This window comes from Armigeres subalbatus, chromosome 3, assembly GCF_024139115.2.
Source record: "Armigeres subalbatus isolate Guangzhou_Male chromosome 3, GZ_Asu_2, whole genome shotgun sequence".
Classification (NCBI taxonomy): Eukaryota; Metazoa; Arthropoda; class Insecta; order Diptera; family Culicidae; genus Armigeres; species Armigeres subalbatus.
The window spans coordinates 356,541,491-356,561,366 of NC_085141.1; the positions used below are offsets into that span (position 1 = coordinate 356,541,491).

At 40.6% G+C, this 19,876-nt stretch overlaps 1 protein-coding gene across 1 annotated transcript; it reads right to left on the reverse strand.

The window, feature by feature from the left end:
- Positions 1 to 18,036: 18,036 nt before the first annotated feature.
- LOC134223298 (kelch-like protein 30) lies at positions 18,037 to 19,613 on the reverse strand. The gene is made up of 2 exons (XM_062702446.1): positions 19,271 to 19,613; positions 18,037 to 19,205 (listed from the first exon to the last, which is right to left on the reverse strand). Exon 2 carries the CDS (start codon positions 19,202 to 19,204, stop codon positions 18,110 to 18,112), a length of 1,095 nt encoding a protein of 364 aa, XP_062558430.1. The 5' UTR covers position 19,205; positions 19,271 to 19,613; the 3' UTR covers positions 18,037 to 18,109.
- Positions 19,614 to 19,876: the final 263 nt, after the last annotated feature.

The window sequence follows — 19,876 nt, forward strand, 5'->3', positions numbered from 1 at the left end:
TTTCTCCAGGAATTCCTTCGACAATTGCTCCTGGCATTCTATCCGAAACTCTATCAGGGATTCTTTAGGAATGCCTCCAGCAACTTATTCGGCAGTGTCTTCAGGAATTCCACCATAAATTTTGCCGGGAATTGATCCGAAAATTCCACCATTATTTACTCCAAGAAAATCTTCACGAACTTCTTTATAAGTTCTGCAGAATTCTCTGCAATAATTCAAATAATTTCGTGCTGTTTCCCATAATTTTTAAGAAAAAGAATATTCCGTGGAAATTCCGCAGAATTGTCAGTAAACATTCCTGAGAATTTCACGAAAAATCTTCGAATGTGTAAATTCCATAAATTTTTCAGTGAATTGTTTCAAATAATTTCTTGTGAAAATTTCAAAGAATTTCTCCAGGAGTTCCACCGGAAATTTATATAGAAATTATACCGAAAATGAAATCAACAATGGAATTTTCGGAGGAGTTCCTAGATTAATTCGCAATGAAATCCTGAAAGAATTCCGATGGAAACTTCAAGATTTCCACTGGGAGATCCTCCAGGAGTTTCTCCGAAAATTCTTCCAGGAGTTCCACCGGCATTTCCAATTTCTCTAGGATTTCCTCAGAGAAATAATTCCGGTAGTTCTATCGGCAGTTCCTCTGAAAATTCTTCCGGGGATTTCGGCAGAATTGGAATTTATTTAGGCTTCTTCAGGAATTTATATAGATTTTCCACCAGAAGCTCCTCTGAGAATTTCTCTGCGAGCTCCTCTGATGATGATGATGGTCCAGCTACAAACCCCAACAAAGGTTTCAGCTAGACGAAATTTGTCTATAAGATTGATTCCAAGAATGCTTCTGGTAGTTTCCCCGGGGCTCCATTGAAAATTCTCCCGGGAGTTTCCTAGGAAATTCTTCCAGAAAATTCCTTCGAGAGTTTCTCCGGAAATTCCTCTGGGAGTTCCACCAGAAGCTATTCCAGGAAATTATTCAGGCTTTTTTTCAGGAAATCATTTAGGCTTTCTTCAGAAATTAAGCTGGCAATTCCTCCAGAAGTTCTTCCGATAGTTTCTCTGGGAGCTCATCCGGGAGGTCCTCTAGGAATTCTCGGGGGATTTTCTATAGGAATTTCCGGAGAAATTATAAGAGGAATTCTCGGAGGAACTGCCGGTGGAACTTCTGGAGGAATTTATTGAAGAACTACAGGAAGAATTTCCGGAGGAAATCCTGGAGGAACTCTCGTAAGAATTCTAGGATGAACTCCCAAAGGAACTTCCGTAAAAATTCCAGGAGGAGCTACTGGAAGAATTCTTAAAAGAACCTCCCGGAGGAATTCCCGTAAGAACTCCCAGAGAAATTCTCCGAGGAACTTCTGGAGGAATTTGTAGATAAATGCCTAAAGAAATGCTAAATGAATTCCTGGAAGAAAGCCTGATTGAATTCCCGAAGGAACTACTGGTGGAATTTCAGAGGAATATCCGGTGGAATACCCTAGAGGAAGAGAAAAAATATTTCTGAAGGAACTTCCGAAATCCCATTTCCCGTGAAATTCCTGCCAAATATCGTCCAGGAATTCCCTGTAAAGTTCCTAGAGTTATTACCGGAGAATTTCTTGGAAAAACTGCTGGAAGAACTTCCGGAGGAACTCCCACAAGCACTTCCGGATGAATTCCCACATGGAAGTCCTGCAATAATTCTTAGAGAAGTTCCTAAAGGAATTTCCGAAAAAATATCTGAAGGAATTCCCAGAAAAATACCAGGAGGAATTAATGCAGAAATTCCCAGATGAAATCCTGAAAGTATTCCCAGATGAATTGCTGAAGAAAATCCCTGCGGATTGTTCCGAAGAAATTTCTGGAAGAACTCTTGGCAGATATCCGAGTAAATTCCGAGTGAAGTCCGGAAGGAATTCTAGTACACTTCCGCGGAAAATCTTCCGGGAAAATTCCTGAAGGAATTCTAGGAGAAGTACCTGAAGAAACTCCCGAAAAAATACCTGTAAGAATTTCTGGGGAAATATTTGGACGAATTCCAGGAGAAATTCATGAAGATATTTCTAGAGGATTTCTTGAAGGATATTCTGAAGTAATTGCGAAAAGAATTCCAGATTGGAATGCTAGATGATTTCGCTATTGAATGTTTGGAGGTATTCCCGGAAAATTTCCTGGAAGTAATCCCGGAGGAATTAAAGGAAGAGTTCCGAAAGGAATGCCCGGAGAAGTTCCTAGAAGAATTTCCGAAGGAATTTATTATAGATTTACAAGTGAAATTATGGAGCTAAATCGGAGGATTTCCGTCATAAATTTTTGAAGAAACTTCTGGTAGAATTTTGGGAAGAAATTCCGTATGTATTCTTGACGGAACTCTCGAATGCATGCCTGAAGGAAATGCCGGATTTTTCCTGAGTAGAGAATAACCGAAGAAATATCTAGAAGTAAATCTTGGAGAGAAGAAAAAAAATCTTCAAGGAATTTCCTCGTGAATTTCCTAAAAAAAATTAGTGGGGAGTTTCTAGATAAGGAGGAATTACAATTACATGAGAAGGATTTTCGAACGATTTTCAGAGAAATTTGTGGATAACTTTCCGGAGGAATTCAGAAGTTCCCAGGGGAGCTTCTAGAAGGATTTTTGAGTCTGAAATGTTTCGAGTTGTTTTGAACTTTCATATATTATGGCTCCTGGATGCCCTAATAAGTTTTGGGAATCTTTTGAATATCAACCACCTATTTCTGTATATGATTGGATCGTAAAGTGCACATGTAAAGGGAATTCATTCCAGTCCCCGTTCAATCTTACCACCATTTAGGGGGGGGCGACGGCCCCCCCCTGCCCCCCCTTGGCTACGCCCATGAGCATGGTAGCTGCTCCATGCTCGTAATCCCGATTATATGGGAAAAAACCCAGATTAATCCACCTACAGTGAGATTTTGACCCTTCCTTAAGCCCCAAACGCAATACAACGAAACGGCGACGGAAACGGCAAATTTGACAGAAAATATATGAGCTAACTGTCAAATTTTCCGTTTCCATCGCCGTTCCGTTGTATTGCGTTTGGGGCTTTAGTTATAAGGATTTTTTTCCAGACTCCAGTATTTAAACCGAGATAAAACTACTCAGCTTCCCACGGTGATTTACCGTGAAGCTGACAAAATAATTGCCTACACACTCAAATCAAGAATTTCGTCTCGGTATTTTTTTTTACCGATTTTGCCCGGTAATTTTAAATTCGAACCGAGAGGTCAGTTAATTTAGACGAATTTACTGATTTTTGTAATACATAATACCGACTTCTCAGCAATGTAATACAATTTACAGGATATCGGTAAAAGAGATAACCGAGTTGCTCTGTTCAACAAAATCTGCTTGTGGCTGTCTAAAATAAATACCGAGCAATCAGTAAAAAGAATATACTTTGCTGAGCTTACGGTAATACTTCTACCGAGTTCAGTAGACTTCCATGAGTTATGACGCTGGAAGTGGCGCCATATTGTGTGTTGAACTTTTTCGGGGTTTCGAACTTGTAGTTTGTGCTAACAGATATTTTGGTAAGTAAAAGTGACCAAACAAAATACAAAATACAAAACTATTACTTTAATTTTCAGGAAGTTTGCCACATTCGTTAAGTTTGATCCACCCACGTACCAAATGTTTGCAGCTCGTCGCCAAACACGTCTACGGATGTCTGCAACTGACCTTTCTTCTGTTCGGTCGACATTACTCGATGCGGCACCGTTGTACCCATCGGATCAAGCACCGAATGCAACGGATCGGAACAGTGACGGGCATGATTTGGCATGAAATACATAAGGGCCAAATCTCAAATCATGTCGTTATTGTTGCCGTTACGTTCCGTTGTGTCCAGAGTTATTGATGAGTACATCAGAATTTATAGAGAATAATTATCACCGACTCAGTCGGTTTTGTTTAAAATCACTACGGAAATGATTTTTCTTAAAAATAAACATATTTCGAACAAACACGTTTTTCTTTTATTTTTCTTATCAATGAAATATCAAAAATACTAAATTACATTTTGCTCTGTAATATTTATTACTGAGGTCTGTATTCTTTTTACAAATTATTCAGTATTTTTTTTACTGAGCAATCAGTAGTTTTTACAGATTATCTCAGTAAAATTTGACATCTAGTCATCGAGAGTGCAAACCGAGGACCAGGCTTGACAAAACTCCTCACCCTCGCTAGAGTATAATAAAATCATCATCAGCAAAATTCTGCCTTCGCATCCTCACAATTGAGTGGAAGCGTAAAAAAGCAGAGGTACAAAAACGCAGAGTGAGGAAAAGCAAAATAAAAACACATGTGAGTGAGGCGTCGGGCGAAAGAGCATTCATTGAGCCTCCGGAGCGACGCTTTGTATGTGAAAAAATCTTGGAGGCTGTTTTGAGTGTGAGTGTAAGTGAGTGACGCACCACAAGAAAAAGATGAACAGATAGACTCGCTCTTGTTTTGCGACGCATAAGCTCGGGTTTAATGATGCACAATGTTGTGAGTTTTGATGCTTATTTCTGCTCCTCAAAAAACTCTTGCTCTTGCTCATTTTCTACTCGGCGAGGAGTTTTTGGCAAGCTTGCGGAGGACTCGGTAAATTGTTAAACTTTTTACTGAGCGGACTGCCGAGAGCTCAGCTGTTGAGAAATCGGTAATTCGTTTACCGAGCCCGTTAAAATAAATTAAGTGTGTACCCAAAGGCGGATGTCATGGGTTGAATGACAACTTAACGAATGATAACGTACTGTGCTTCATGCTGCCTATCTATAAGGCGCTCGTCGGATTGAATAACTATTGTGACATGGTTAGTAACTATCGTAACGGTGGTTTTATATATTGTACTCGTAATTTCCAGAGATCTCGATATTAATTAATCCAGAACTAACTAAATCAGTCATTGATCTGAGCGAAACTCAATAGCGTTCAATAATAACATATATTTCGCCTTATGGATGCCTAATTAAGTAAAACTAAACTTGTTCAATACCTTAAAAATGAGCGAGATTTTTATGGTAGTAAATTTCAGAATTTGCACACATACGCACACATACATGCATTTAAGTGGTCTATTAGTGTCTCATAACATGCTCACATTTGCTATCTAGCTTCCACTGAAAACATTTTTGAAATCCCTTTCAATTTTACGTTTTTTGCTTTTCTAAGAAGATTTTTTGTACATGCTTCTATATGTTCCTAAATTAAAATCATTTGTTTCTTTGAAACAAATCAGAAAAATAGGCATAATTCCATGTCATATTATTTGTTATAATTATATTTTCAATGTCAAAGTGTATTTGTTTAAAATACCATACATTTTATTTAATAATTCAGGAGATTTCTTGATAGATCAATACGTAACACACCTGCGTAACGCATACAAAGTGAAATTATAGACACTTCCGAAGGAAGGGTCAAAAATGGAAAACGGCCTAAACCATTTTCCTTGTCAGCTGCGAACGCATTAATCAATCTTGATGAAATTAAATAGTACAGTAGCCGTTCGATAACTGCAAAATGTTTACTTTTCAGCTAACGAATGCCGTTCGATAACTGTAACGCATTCTGGACGTCAAACGGTTGTCAATTGATGTCAGATGCAATAAAAGTGCATCTAAATGTGCAGCGCAATGCAGCTGTCATTGAGTTTGACATCAGTTTGAAGTTTAGCAGTTTGATAACTGCAAAACTGTTGCAACTATCGAATTGCAGTTAAAAAGCATTGCAGTTAAATGACTTGTAGTTATCGAAAGTCTATTGTATGTAATTAGAAGAGTGGCTCTGCGGAATGCAACTTGTTGCGATAAAATCAGTTAAGTCTAAGTACATGAAAATCGTGTAAGTTTTTGAGGTTGAAAAAGTGACCATACAGACACACAAACATACACACACACATACATACACCCACACAGACATCACCTCGAATCATCAAACTGAGTCGAATGGTATGAGAAACTTTACTATCAGATGTTCCTGTAAAAAGTTCGTTTTCAGAGTGAAATGATAGCCTTTCGGTACAACTTTGTTGTACGAGAGCAAAAATGGCCATTTTCTCGTACAAAATTTTCGCTCAACTTCATACCAAGCAGTTGATGTATTATCCCTTTTCTAGAAGCTAAACTGTAACCGTTCTACTACGAGGAGATCGTGTCGTAGTTCCTGATAGTTTGCGTCAACGGGTCCTGAACATAGCGCATGAAGGGCACCCGGGTGTGCGTATGATGAAGTCATACCTTCGATCTGCCGTTTGGTGGCCCAAACTAGATGCAGATTCGGAAAAAATCGTGAAAAACTGCCGTGGATGTATCTTGGTGTCCACTCCTGATGTTCCGGAACCTATGCTCCGTAGGTCGCTTCCTACTGGACCTTGACAAGATATAGCTATTGACTTTCTTGGTCCACTACCTGTTGGTCAGCATTTACTGGTGATTGTGGACTGCTACAGCAAATACCTAGAAGTCTGCGAAATGAACTGTATCGATGCTATGGAGACCATTGGCCGTTTAAGGACAATATTTGGTAGATTCGGAATACCATCCTTGATCAAAGCAGATAACGGTCCACAATTCACCAATGAGGAGTTCAGGGAATTTTGCAGTGCCTACGGAATACAGCTGGTGAACACGATTCCGTATTGGCCGCAGATGAACGATCAAGTCGAACGGCAAAACCGTTCAATTTTAAAACGGCTACGTATTGCGCAGGAGCTTGGCAAAGATTGGCAAAAAGAGCTACACGAGTTCCTTCTCGTATATCATGCGACCAACCATGCAACGACTGGTGAAGCACCTTCGAAGCTGATGTTCGGACGTCTAATACAAAGCAGACTGCCCCATGTTCCAGTTCACTTCGATGACGAGGCAGTTCGCGATTTCGATACAGAATGCAGAAAGAGAAGGGTAAGAACTATTCCGATAGGAAGCGTCGAGCTGCATATAGCGAAATTCGAGTAGGTGACGCTGTCTTCGTAAAACGAATGAAGAAGAACAACAAGTTGGAAGCAGAATTCGCACCTGAGGAGTATGAAGTGGTTAAAAAGTGTGGAGCAGATGTTATCGTCCGTTCACGGCTTACCGGTAAAGAGTTTCGTCGGAACACTGTGCATCTGAAGAAAGTTCCGGTGGGACGGGATGAAGGGCAGCTATCTCCGTACAAGGAAATTGATCGGAGTGTAGAAACCGGCATGGATGAGGAAGCATCGAATGATCGTGGAGCCGTCCTTCCTCCGGAAAATACAGTTCGCCGTCAACGTGATCGACAACAGCCATCTAAATTCAAAGATTATGTACCTTACTAGCTATTTGAAAGTGTAGGAGGGGTTGTAGGGTTTGGGAGCACTGAAATAGATGTGAGAAGGAAGACGGGTTGCTCGATTGAGCAACACACTACATGGCTGCGAAGAGAAGAGAGGAGGGAACTGAAGAGAGAGTGGGGAAGGGAAGAAGTTTGGGGAAGAAAGACGCGAATAAAGGTGATCTGGAAAATATATGTATTGCTGTGGAATTCTGTGACAATCCCGAAAGATACCGACGACTCTACAGTCCGTGTTCGAACCTCAAATAGTTTGCCTGCATACAATGAGATAATGTATCTCAAATTCATACAAACTCCCTAGCACTACTTCGTAGTATCTAGTATTGAAAACGGCTTAAATTTCCTAGTCACCAACAAAAAATATACGTGTTTTTTACAGTCTTCTCTGTGTTTCGCCTTTGGCGTATTGAAGTCGTCATCTAGGGCTTCTTCCCCAGAAGCTTGTTCCATTCTTCTTTTCTCTATTTTCTGTTCCTTTTTTTTTACTTCCTTTTCCATCAGTGAGGATGCTTCCTATTGGCGCAGTAACCATCGAATTTCGTATAGATCATAGTATGTCATCGTTAATTGTCTAGCTAATAAATCAGTCTCTACTATCATATCAAACCAAGCAGACGTGTTCATTCAATTGTCCCAATAGGTTACGGGCCCTAGCAGTTGCTAAGGAAACGACTCTGTTTGGAAAAGTGAAAAAATTTTCACCGCGAGGAAGGTTCAAGAAGAAAAGTTGTCTTCATCAAGATCAAGAAAAATGGTGAATCCTGAAGATGCAAACGGACCTCAAGATAACTCCAGGAATCAAGGAAACGGATCTCAAGGCGGTTCCAGAGGACAAGGCAGCGTTGGCGGTCGTGTTCCGGGCAGTTCAGTTTCGTTGCCGGTAAGGGAAACTCTACGTGGTTCGGAGAACTACAGCTCCTGGTCTTTCGCGACCAAGATGATCCTGATTAAGGAACGGACGTGGTGCGCAGTGAAGGACCAGCCGGCGGACGATCCGGCAGTAAGCGACGAAGTTTCCGAGCAAGCCCTGGCCACGATATGTCTGAGCATCGATCCCAAGATCTACGGGTTAGTGCGGAACGCCAAAACCGCAAAGGAAGCTTGGGATAACCTGCGTGATACCTATGAACATAGCGGTTCAACTCGGAAGATTGGCCTGTTGAGGAGACTGACTGGAATTCGGCTGGTCGGCGCTGAACGCAACAAATAGTACTGTAGCGGTCGTCGTCGCCAAGGGTGTCGTCGATCTGGAAGCAGACATAGGAGGTACGTCGTGTGAAATCTCTATGAAGAATGTCCTGTGCGTTCCAAATTTGGCATTGAACCTACTCTCCGTGAGCAAGATGTGCGAGAGCGGGTCAGGTCATGTTCGACAAAGAATCCTGCAAGGTTGTCAGTCCCACGAAGGAAGTAGTAGCAGTGGGAAAGCAATCGGATGGCCTGTATAAGCTGAAGCTGGTCAAGAATCCGTCAGTGCACGTGGCACGAGAGAGAAGCAGTTTTCAACTGTGGCATCGAAGATTAGGACATCTTTCGGCGGGTGGCATGAAGCGACTTGAAGCCATAGCGACTGGAATGAAGTTTGAAGAAGGAAATTCCCTGAAATGCGTTCCGTGTATCCAATGCAAGCACCAACGGCAACCGTTTAAGGCGAAGGGTCACCGGGCTGGTCAGTTGCTCGAGCTGATTCATTCTGATCTCTGTGGGCCAATGGAGACAGCGTCGTTGGGAGGAAGCCGATACATCCTGACGTTCATCGACGATGCAAGCAGGAAGGCGTTCGTCTATTTTCTGAAATCGAAGTCGGATGCGTTAGAAGCGTTTGATGATTTCAAGACGTATGCTGAGAACCAGACGGGAGAAAGGATTAAGCGGATCAGAACGGATAACGGCAAGGAGTATGTTAATCGTGCGAAGCGGCGGTGCTTGCGTCAAGCAGGAATTCACCACGAAACTACGGTTCCGTATAATCCGGAGCAGAATGGGCAGGCAGAGCGGATGAACCGGAGGTTGGTGGAGCGCGCCAAAAGCATGATGTTCGATGCCGGGCTGGAAAAGCGATTCTGGGCGGAAGCAGTAGCCACTGCTTCTTACGTCGTCAACCGTTCACCGACAAAAGGTCTACCAGTCACTCCCGAGGAAAAGTTCACAGGTAAGCGTCCTGACCTATCCCATCTGCGCATTTTTGGAAGCGAGGTCATGGTGCATGTTCCCAAGGAGAAGAGACGGAAATGGGACGCCAAGTCAGAGCGGGGCATCTTCATGGGCTACAGTGAAAATTCGAAAGCGTACAGGGTGTACAATTTCAAGACTCAAGATGTAGCAGTTAGTCGTGACGTAATATTTCTGGATGAAGAACAGATTATTCGAAACGAAGCGAGCCCCTCGACGGAAGAAGTACCTTTCGAAATGGTTGTGCAGAACGAAATGGAAGTTGCAGAGGAACAGGTCGTAAACGGTGAAGAGGACGAATTGCAGGCGCGAGATGCCGACCTACAACCTGCTGCGCTCCCTCCACAAACAGAGGACCCACGACAGTTGGTAAGGCGCAGTGTGAGGGAGCGCGTAACCCCAGGCAAGTATCGAGATTTCCATTTGGGCTTCAGTATTCTTCCTCACGGTACTTCCCAAACTTCACAGCTTTGCGGTACGTCAGATGATGCGAGTGTCGAGCCCGAGTTGTTTCAGGAAGCGATTACGTGCGAGGACAGCGGCCGTTGGAAAGATGCAATAGTGGAGGAGTACCGAGCGTTGCTGAAGAATCAGACATGGGAGCTCACCGATCTGCCTGGTGGAAGGAAAGCACTCCGCTGCAAGTGGGTGTATAAGGTGAAGACAAATCCCGACGGATCCATTGAAAGGTATAAGGATCGTCTGGTGATCAAGGGCTACTCCCAAATGAAGGGCGTCGACTATGACGAGACGTACTCGCCCGTGGTTCGGTATGCTACCATCCGTTATTTGATGTCGTTAGCCGCCGGTTTGAACCTGAGGATTCACCAGATGGACGCAGTGACCGCGTTTCTGCAAGGTGAGCTGGGAGAGGAGGATATTTATATGGAGCAGCCAGAAGGTTTTGTCAACCCCGCTAGTCCGTGAAGTGTCTGTAAGTTGAAGAAAGCGCTGTACGGACTGAAGCAAGCCAGCAGGGTTTGGCACGATCTAAATTCGACACGTGCGTCTACTACCGTATTGAGAATGGACAGATCCTGATTGTGGCGGTGTATGTTGACGACCTCCTGAATTCAGGGTTGGGAAAAATCAAATTTTCGAAAAATCGAGAATGATCAAACTCACCCGCGATTTTACTTTTAAATTATCAAGTGATTAAAACTTGCCAGCGATTAAGAATCGTTTGAAAATCGTATCTTGATTTGAAGCATTTACCGTTACCTTTTAAACTATTTTTCCTTACTAGCATGAAACTATAACGCCAAATTGAAGATATAACGGGACTGTTGACAATTGGCTATTATTAGTGAAGATAAATGATGGAATGAAAATTCTGTGTTTATTATCGTTTGAGTACAAAATTTGAAAAGTTGTCGCCGGCGACAACTCGCCTACTGTTTTCACGTGAAAAGTTTTCACATGAAAATTGCAATCATGATCGTCTGATAATGATTAAGCACAACACTGCTCCTGATATTTTCCAACAACCAGCGCTGGGTGGACGATCTCAAGAAGCAGCTTACGGCGAAGTTTTTGATGAAGGATCTCGGATTGGCCAACAAAGTCCTTGGAATCCAGGTGACGCGGCAGCAAGGTACTGTTTGTTTGGATCAGGAGCATTACATTCAGCAGTTACTAGAGAGGTTCGGCATGGACGGCTGTGATCCAGTAGCAACCCCGGCGGACCACAACCAAAAGCTGACAAAGCAGATGAGTCCTGGCAGCGAGGAAGAACGTAAGCAGATGCAGAAAGTTCCGTTCCGTGAGCTTGTAGGAGGTCTCCAGTTCCTGGAGCAAGGCACGCGTCCGGACATTAGCTTTGCCGTGAATGCAGTCAGCCAGTTCTGTAGCGATCCGGGCAAACCCCACTGGACAACTGCAAAGCGCATTTTGCGGTATCTGAAAGGGACGAAGGATATGAAGATTATCTATAGCAAGCAGGCAGATGAGCGTTTTGCTGGCTTCAGTGATGCGGACTGGGGTAACGACGTCGAGACGCGACGGTCTATCACTGGATATGTTTTCATGAAGTCCGGCGGACCGATTTCGTGGAATTGTCGACGACAGTCTACAGTGGCCTTGTCAACGACGGAAGCCGAATACATGGCGGTATCGGCAGCAGCACAAGAAGCAATCTGGTGGCGCGGACTACGACAGGAGTTATCTGGAGTGGCCGAGAAGATCACCATCTTTTGCGACAACAAGAGCGCGATCCACCTTGCTGAGCGAGAAGTCGGTTACTCACCACTAGGGCTTCCATTCCCGGAAACGATTTCCCGGGAAATGATAATTCCCGGGATTCCCGATTCCCGGGAAATACACGCAGAAAAAACTACGTTAAATACAAACATATTCTAGGTAAATCCAAACAATAATTCAGTTTGTTCTGGCATCAAAAATAAATATGTTTGGAACAAACATATTGTTGCATTTGAAGCGAACGAAAACTTTCTTTTGAATCAAATGTGCGTTTCAAGTTGTTTCAACCAGCTAAATGTTTGAAGCAAACATGGATATTATTGTTTTGGTTCGGCCATTCATAATATTTTCTTATCAACTCTACCAATTTTCATATTCTGGTAGCATTTGACTACCAGATTTCTCAATTCCAATCGTTCATATTTCATTTACTTACCTTTCTGTACCTGAAAAACATCCTTATCAACAATCTGGAAGCAAGAAAACATATTATTCCACGCTTGCTCCTGCTCCTCTGTTGACCTACGATCGGATCCGATCCGAACTCGAGTGTTTGTTTACTTTTGCAAGAGCGAGCGAGGGGCTGTCCACTAGTATAAGCCATTTTATGAGACAGATTCGAACAGCTGATCGAAATTTTGAGTGGACGGCTCGGTCTTTGTTTTGGTAAATTTGCATGTAAACCAAACAAAGACCGAGCCGTCCAATCAAAATTTCGATCAGCTGTTCGAATCTGTCTCATAAAATGGCTTATACGTATAATACAAACAGGGATTTAATTTGGTTTTAAAAATAAATATGTTTGATTCAAACATTTTACCATTTTGGAAGTCAACATGTATATTTTTGAAGCAAATGGATGAAATTTGTATCCGTGTATACAATAGTTTCCCGAATTTCCCGGGAAAATGATAAAATAAATTATTTTGTCATTTTTTAATCTATTCAAGACAGGTGAGACGAATATTTTTTTTTATCGTTTGTTGATTAAGCAGATTCAAAATCGAATTGACATATAAGTGTATGTGACGGAACTTCTTGTTGTAAAACACAGTTTTTTTTATACAGAGCTACGAATTCTTACTAGATCGCAGATATTTATACATGGGCAGTAAGGAATTTTATAGGGATGCCCTGTTATTGTCAGAGGGTTTTTATTAGACCTTCTATTTTGATTCTAGAACAGGCTCATCTTCCAAACACTCGTTTTTATTTTAATATTTGTCTGCACTAACTCATTTGAATATTTCAGAAGCTTTTCCAAATCATGATATTTTAGTATTTAATTCTGGGTACATTAGAGTGTAAAAGTTAATAGATGTTAGGCCTTTGAGGTCATTACAATTGTACAACAACGAAAACTAGATGGACCTATGCATTTGATGCGGTTTAATTGGTTAAGAGAATCATTGAATTTACAGTCAAGATCAGTACAACCAGTCTGAAAGATCTTCTTTTAGGCCTTTAAATGAAACAATTTATATATTGGAAAATGCTTATTTATCTGTTTGGACCTTCAAAACCGACCATGTGCATGAGTGCTTGTAATATAAATCAAACAGTAATCCTCTTAAACTTGAGCAGAAGATTGTTTGTATTGAAAAAATAAAATCGAGATTCTCCCAAAGCCGTCTTTTTCCCCACATCAAGACAAAATACTACCATTATGAAAACATAGCGCATATAAGAACTCATCAGAACACAGCTGATCTTACTATTCAGACAGAGCAGGTGCTAATACTTCATCAACCGATACTATGACATGATGAACGTTTTGGAGAAGTAGTTAACACTTTTGAAACTTAACGGAAAAAAAGAGAAAAGTGTTCAACAACTATTTGATCATTTTATGGCAATGAGGTAACAAATTCATAACAATTTAAAAAAATTATATTTCATGAATAAATATAAAAAACGCTGTCATAAGACGAGTTTAGTACAATTCCATTACTTTTATTACTTTTACATATACGTATTTCGACCTCAACTGTAAAGCCTGTATTGTCGTCGAGTCGAGTACGAGACACTGAAGACGACCTTACAGTTGAGGTCGAAATACGTATATGTGAAAGTAATACGAGGTGGTGGAATTAATGGAATTGTACTAAGAGACGAGTGTCTTATGACAGTGAAAACATTCCACTAAAAAGAGCTAAATAATTTTCTTTATAAAAAACCGATTTTGAATTAGTTTCGCACATTTTTTTTATTTCCCGGGATCCCGGGAAATTGCTGTTTTATTTCCCGTTTCCCGGGTAGTTGATTCCCGGGAAAATTGGAAGCCCTACTCACCACGCAGTAAGCACATTGACATTCGTCATCATTTCGTGCGTGAGAAGATCGAGGAGGTCATGATCGGTTTGGTGCACGTTGGCAGTCAGCAGCAGGTAGCAGATTTACTAACGAAGGCGGTGCCGGCTCCCAAATTTGAATCGGAAAGACGTGTCATTGGAGTAGCAAGAATTCTCGGTTAAGGGGGGATATTGGCGCAGATATCTATTTCTATTATATCCAGGCCTGGGAATTGTCGCGTTTGTCAGTGACACCTGACAAGTTACATAAAAACATGGTCAGTCAAAAAAAATTTGTCAACTTCCAGTTTTCCGTCGCACGACTGGACCCCCACGACCAGATGACAACTTTTTCCAACTGCGACAATTTGCTTTTGTTGTATGTCTTGTTAGAGCACACATCTGCGACAAAAGTGTGACAACGCACACTTTCGGCTCTGTGCACGACACAACATTGTTACCGAAAGTAAGTTATGTCGCATTCGCATCTTCTGGTTGTCGATCTGCGTGGAGGAGCAATTGGCGCTTTGAAGTTGCATGAAGAAGAAGAAGCAGAAGATGATAATCGAAAAAATCTCCATGGAAACCATACGGAAGTTTTAAAACTCTTCTCAAAATTCTAGACGCAATTTAATTAAATACGGTAAGCAGTACGGGGTTGGACTTTTCTTATACTGTGTATTAAGTGTAATATCACAAAATAAAATTTCAAATAGAAATATTGTGTTTATTATACAGTAGAAGAAAAGTCCAACCCCGTACTGCTTACCGTATTTAATTAAATTGCGTCTAGAATTTTTGAGAAGAGTTTTAAAAACTTCTCCGCATGGTTTCCCCTGGAGATTTTTTCGATTATCATCTTTCTGCTTCTTCTTCTTCATGCAACATCGAAGTGCCAATAGCAGTGGACAAATTTGAAATATAGTAGGGTATCCAATCATGGTTTGAACCAAATGGTGGGTTTCAGATGAGCCGTTAAAATAAAATTGATTTATTTCATTAAAGGGACATGTTAGAACTGCGATTTCTAGTTTGTATGAAAGCTTAGTTCATTATATTTCTAAAAACATCCTGGGTGCACATATTTATGCTTAGTTTCATTGAAAAAACTTCATCATTACATAACTTTGATTCGTACCATGGTTTGAACTACACTGCTCATGGTTTGAACTAAATTCGTACCATGGTTTGAACTACTGCAGCAGCCAGCAGCTCCTAAATATAATACCACAGATAACAGATGTTGTATTTTAAATTGGGACCGCGTTTGGCAATCGATTGGAGATGGCGCAAGAATCATTGTTATTGAAAACGCAGCCCGATTGCGGCTGTCAAATGCATTGGCTGCGTTCGACGGTTGTAATTCAGCTGCATCCTTAGGTACTGCCGCAATCAGTTGAGTAGATGGCAGTAGTGGGCCAACGTATATCAATTTAAAAGTTTACACAGGATTTTCAATAAAATTTGTTCTAGCTTCAATGTCTGTTATCTGTGATAATACTAATCACATGCATGAAACGCTGGTTTACTATTCATCTTCTCGCATTCGATTAGTAACTCGAAACGTGTGAAAATCGTCTAAATTATCGATAGGAAAATTGCGATTTTTCATATTGGAAATGTAAACAAAATGCTTCAGCTAGGCGCATGCAGCACTCCTAGCGGACAGCAGCAGAACATGACTGCATTTTCAAGTTCAAACCATGGTACGAATTTAGTTCAAACCATGATCAGTTTTTACCTTGTATAAATGTTACTATTTTAACTATTTAAAACTATTTTTCAATTGTATGATGACGTCAATCGATTACAGATGAAAATAGCGTTCTTTTGATATATTGATCTCACTCCTGTGTCATAAAATGCGTCCTTCACGAGCTTTTTGAAATTATGCCACTGGTGGGGGGAATTTGGCGCAAATTCAGGACGTTTTTAAATCGCTTTATTTTATTACTTGAACAATATGTACGAATGTTTAAATAAACTCTATCACTTTCAGTATACCTAAATATTCCATGCATACTGTTTTAGGTTCATTTCCTGCCAATGAGATGGTAATTTCTACTGATTTCAAAGTGGTTCAAACTATGATACGCTTTTCACTAGTTCAAACCATGATTGGATACCCTACCGAAAAGAGCACTTTATAATTAATTATTTCTTTGTTCTCTTGACAGATTTTCTGTTTAGAAATAAGAAATTTTATTCAATTTTTGCGTTGTTACGTACATAATAATACGTAAACAAAAAAACAAGTGTCTCTTGCATAGAGAAAGATCCCCCAGGGTCGAATAACTGAGCCATTTAACGCAACGCAAGTTTGCTCGCTTTTCATTGAGTTTTCGTGCTTTTCAAGCGGGTTTTGGATTAATGCGTTTTTTTAACCGATTTTGTTAACGTGGTTTTGAAAAAAAAATCGGAGCATACGAAACAGCGATTTTTGATAAAGTCGTTTTTACGCGTTTTTTTGTGATTTACGCGGTTTTGACTTACGCAGTACAATCGTCCGCCTAAATATCTACTTCAGTGGATTTTGACCGGTACACCGTTTGTAGCAATTGCCTGATAGACGTTTATTTGACTGCAATATTTTATGTATAAGAGAAATACGGAATTTTATTTAAGCGTATATCCTACATTAGGGGCAATTAAGGAACATTCGATGCATTTACTGTTGTGGGGCCGTACACTTATTACGCTGCATTTTTCTGTGTTTTTCGAAACCCCCTCCCCATGTTAATTTTTTTTCTTACACGTTATTTTTTATTTATATGGAGAGTAAGAAAATGATAGTACTCCCCATAAGCCCATAAGTGCTTACGTAATAAGTGTACGGTCATGAAACGCTCATACGGGCTTGTTCATGCTATGTACAACATGGTATTTTTTTTGGTTTATGTTGTTCAAAATACAACAGCTTGTGCGCTCGAGTGTTAAGGTGATTATAGAATGAAGCCAGAAATCGGCCATTTTGTAAACCACGTGCTTTTCCTATATTTTTTCAGGAGCACGAGATGAAAGAACCATAACGCGTATGGGGCTGAATTAATGGTAGATCGTTTGCTTCGTTATGCTGAACAATCATAATTTGAGTTTCGGCACTGTACGAAAACTATTACGCCAGATTTGGGGTTTTGGTAATGTATGTAGATAAGCGTGTGGTGAATTTGAAATTCACCACGGGCTTCATTCTATAATCACCTTAATGGCCCGCTTAAAAGATTTCCGGATATAGATATAGATATAGATTTCAAACCATTCGTGATTTTCAAACATACATTTTAGATATGTAATTAAATGACGCATTTTGGTTAAACAGGAGGAGCTTGACTAAAATCACCAAAATTCGACACATTATTATTATGCCGTACATATTAGCCAACTTCAACTGCTGTAAAACCCAAAAACCACACCATTTCAGTGGTTTCCCCACATTTTGTCATCAATGCATAATGACAACATTTTGCTGACAACGACAACAATTTTTGTCGCGACAAAATTCGAAGGTGACATGACGAACTTTTTTGTCAATAACCATGACAACTATTCTAATCGGTCTGGTTGTACAAAACCTTAGTCGTGATGGAAAGCGTCACACGACAAATATATCGTAACAAAATAAGTATGTGACAAGATTCAAAATGTCTTGTCGGAGCGAGAGACCAGTAGTACGCTGTATCGAGCTACGTTGGTTTGGTTGTGTTGTCCAGTTTGAGGTGACTGTTTTCTCTTTGGTTTTGTCGCATGGTTTTTCTGTATGAAGGTGACAAATCCCAGGCCTAATAAACATTAATAAACAAAGAGTTATCACCCAAAAAAATCAAATAAAATTCAAGTGGTATCCAACCGCGTAAAAAACGTTGATGCGATTTGTCATCATTTTCCATAGTACAATTCTGGTTTTCGGCGCTCCCCTCCCCCCCCCCTGAAGCATGGCGCCCTTGGCGGGGGCCAACCTGGCCAACCACACACGGCGCTGTCCATTGCTCGTTTTTAGCTCTTGGTAGTTCACCTCGGGAGTTATTTTTCTGAAAAGTCAAGCATGGTGCTAAAGAAAATAGTAAAATGGGGTTTTTGTTTAACATATTGCATTTATTTCATACAATTAATTCAAATTTATATGCTTTTTATGTTATAATATTTTTCAATTATCATAAAGAATATATGCAATGGCGGGAACATAGTAATGTCCTTGTAATTTCATGCTCAATGCTAAAACTCTGAGGTCCTCAGTCCATTGCATACCTTCTTCATAGAATAACACGTTTGAAGTGGTTGCACATGTATGTATATCCAACGATATCATGGAATCAGCCTCAAGTGTATATCGCTTGAACATGAAGTCGAAAACGTAAACATCTTTCCTTAATTGTGCTTCAGCAGCATAACGAATATTGCTCTCCTTATGCTTTAGCTCTACAGTAATTGATAACTTGTCAGACTCTTGAAGTTCTTGGGTTTTTAGTTTTCCCACGTACAGTCCCACACCGTAAATATTTAATTTCCCCTGTGCTACAATAGAGATTTTTGCAGATGCATTTTGATTTTCTGCCATTCTTCCGAAGAAGCTCAATTTTCTCAGCTGGAAGTATCTTGACTGTTGATTCCATTTGTCTACAATCGCCATCAATGTTTGAGCAGATCCTTGCCGATCGCCATTGCGATGATTTTCCCATTTCTCCAGTACAGCCTTAAGTTGTTCAGTGTTGCACCTCAATGTGCGTTGGTTGACAATTTTCTGCATTTGTTCCAGTGACAGCTCCAAGAAATTCGGAGCTTCAAAAAAATGTACTGGGTTGTCAGACATTATCTTCAGGCAAGAATCGTCGATTCTTTGGAAGTTGTATTCGCCGTTATCATTGAGAATTTGCAACATTGCTTCCTCGTGGTTGGCAACGAACTGCAGACATCGCTCCTTGAATCGAACCAAGTTGTACTTCTCGGCAGCATAATACAGTCTTACCAGGTTGTCGGCTGTAATATTGGGTCCGTCGTAGTAGATAAATTTTAACATCTCTAGAAAGATCTCCGGCTCGATGTCAGGAACACTGATTGGCTGCCCGGCTGATGGGACCAGAGCACCGAGAAACATCCGATAAAAGACGTCGCTGGCCAAGGCAAGCGGGGTACGGTGCCCGCAGATCAGTGTGGAGTCCGACCCGACGGTGAATTCAACATCCGAGAGATCTTTGCTATTGACTAGCTTCTGCCAGTGCAAATTATCGACGGGTGCAGCCATTCTGAAGTGATGTTAAAATGGTTATAAAACAAGCAGAAACTTCTGGGTCTACACGTATTGTCTTACGTTATGCAGATTGCTAACAACTCGAGCTGGTGCTAAACTTTAATAAAATAGTATTAAATACTTCAAATTTTCAAACTCTTAATCTGGAATAAGCGCGAACGACACAGAAGAATACAATTCCAAATTTTCAAAACGACTTATCTGCTTTTGTAAACAAAAAATTCAAACGTTTATTAAACTATAAACAAGACACTATAAGCAAAGACGGGAAATGTTCCAATTGGAATTCCAAATTTACTGTCAGTGTCATTCCAATCGAGCAAGAGACCAGGGTTGCCACATTTAAATCTGTATTTTTGCCTCATCAGAAAATCTTTGTCGTGACCCGACCGAAATTTCTAGTCTCGACCGTTTGTCGCAACAATACTCAGCAAACTGATTGTTATTTCGCTCTCACACAATCATCCCGAAAAGTTTCTTGCTGGATGGAATCAAAATATCTTACAATCTTAGGTCGCTCGCTACACGTTTAAACAAAATATACTACAAATGAGTATAATTTAATTCGATAAGTATAATTTAATCTATAAATGAGAATTTAATTCGATAAATGCAAATAAGACATTGAAGTAAAGTGAATATTGTTTCCGATACTTTATAGACCTG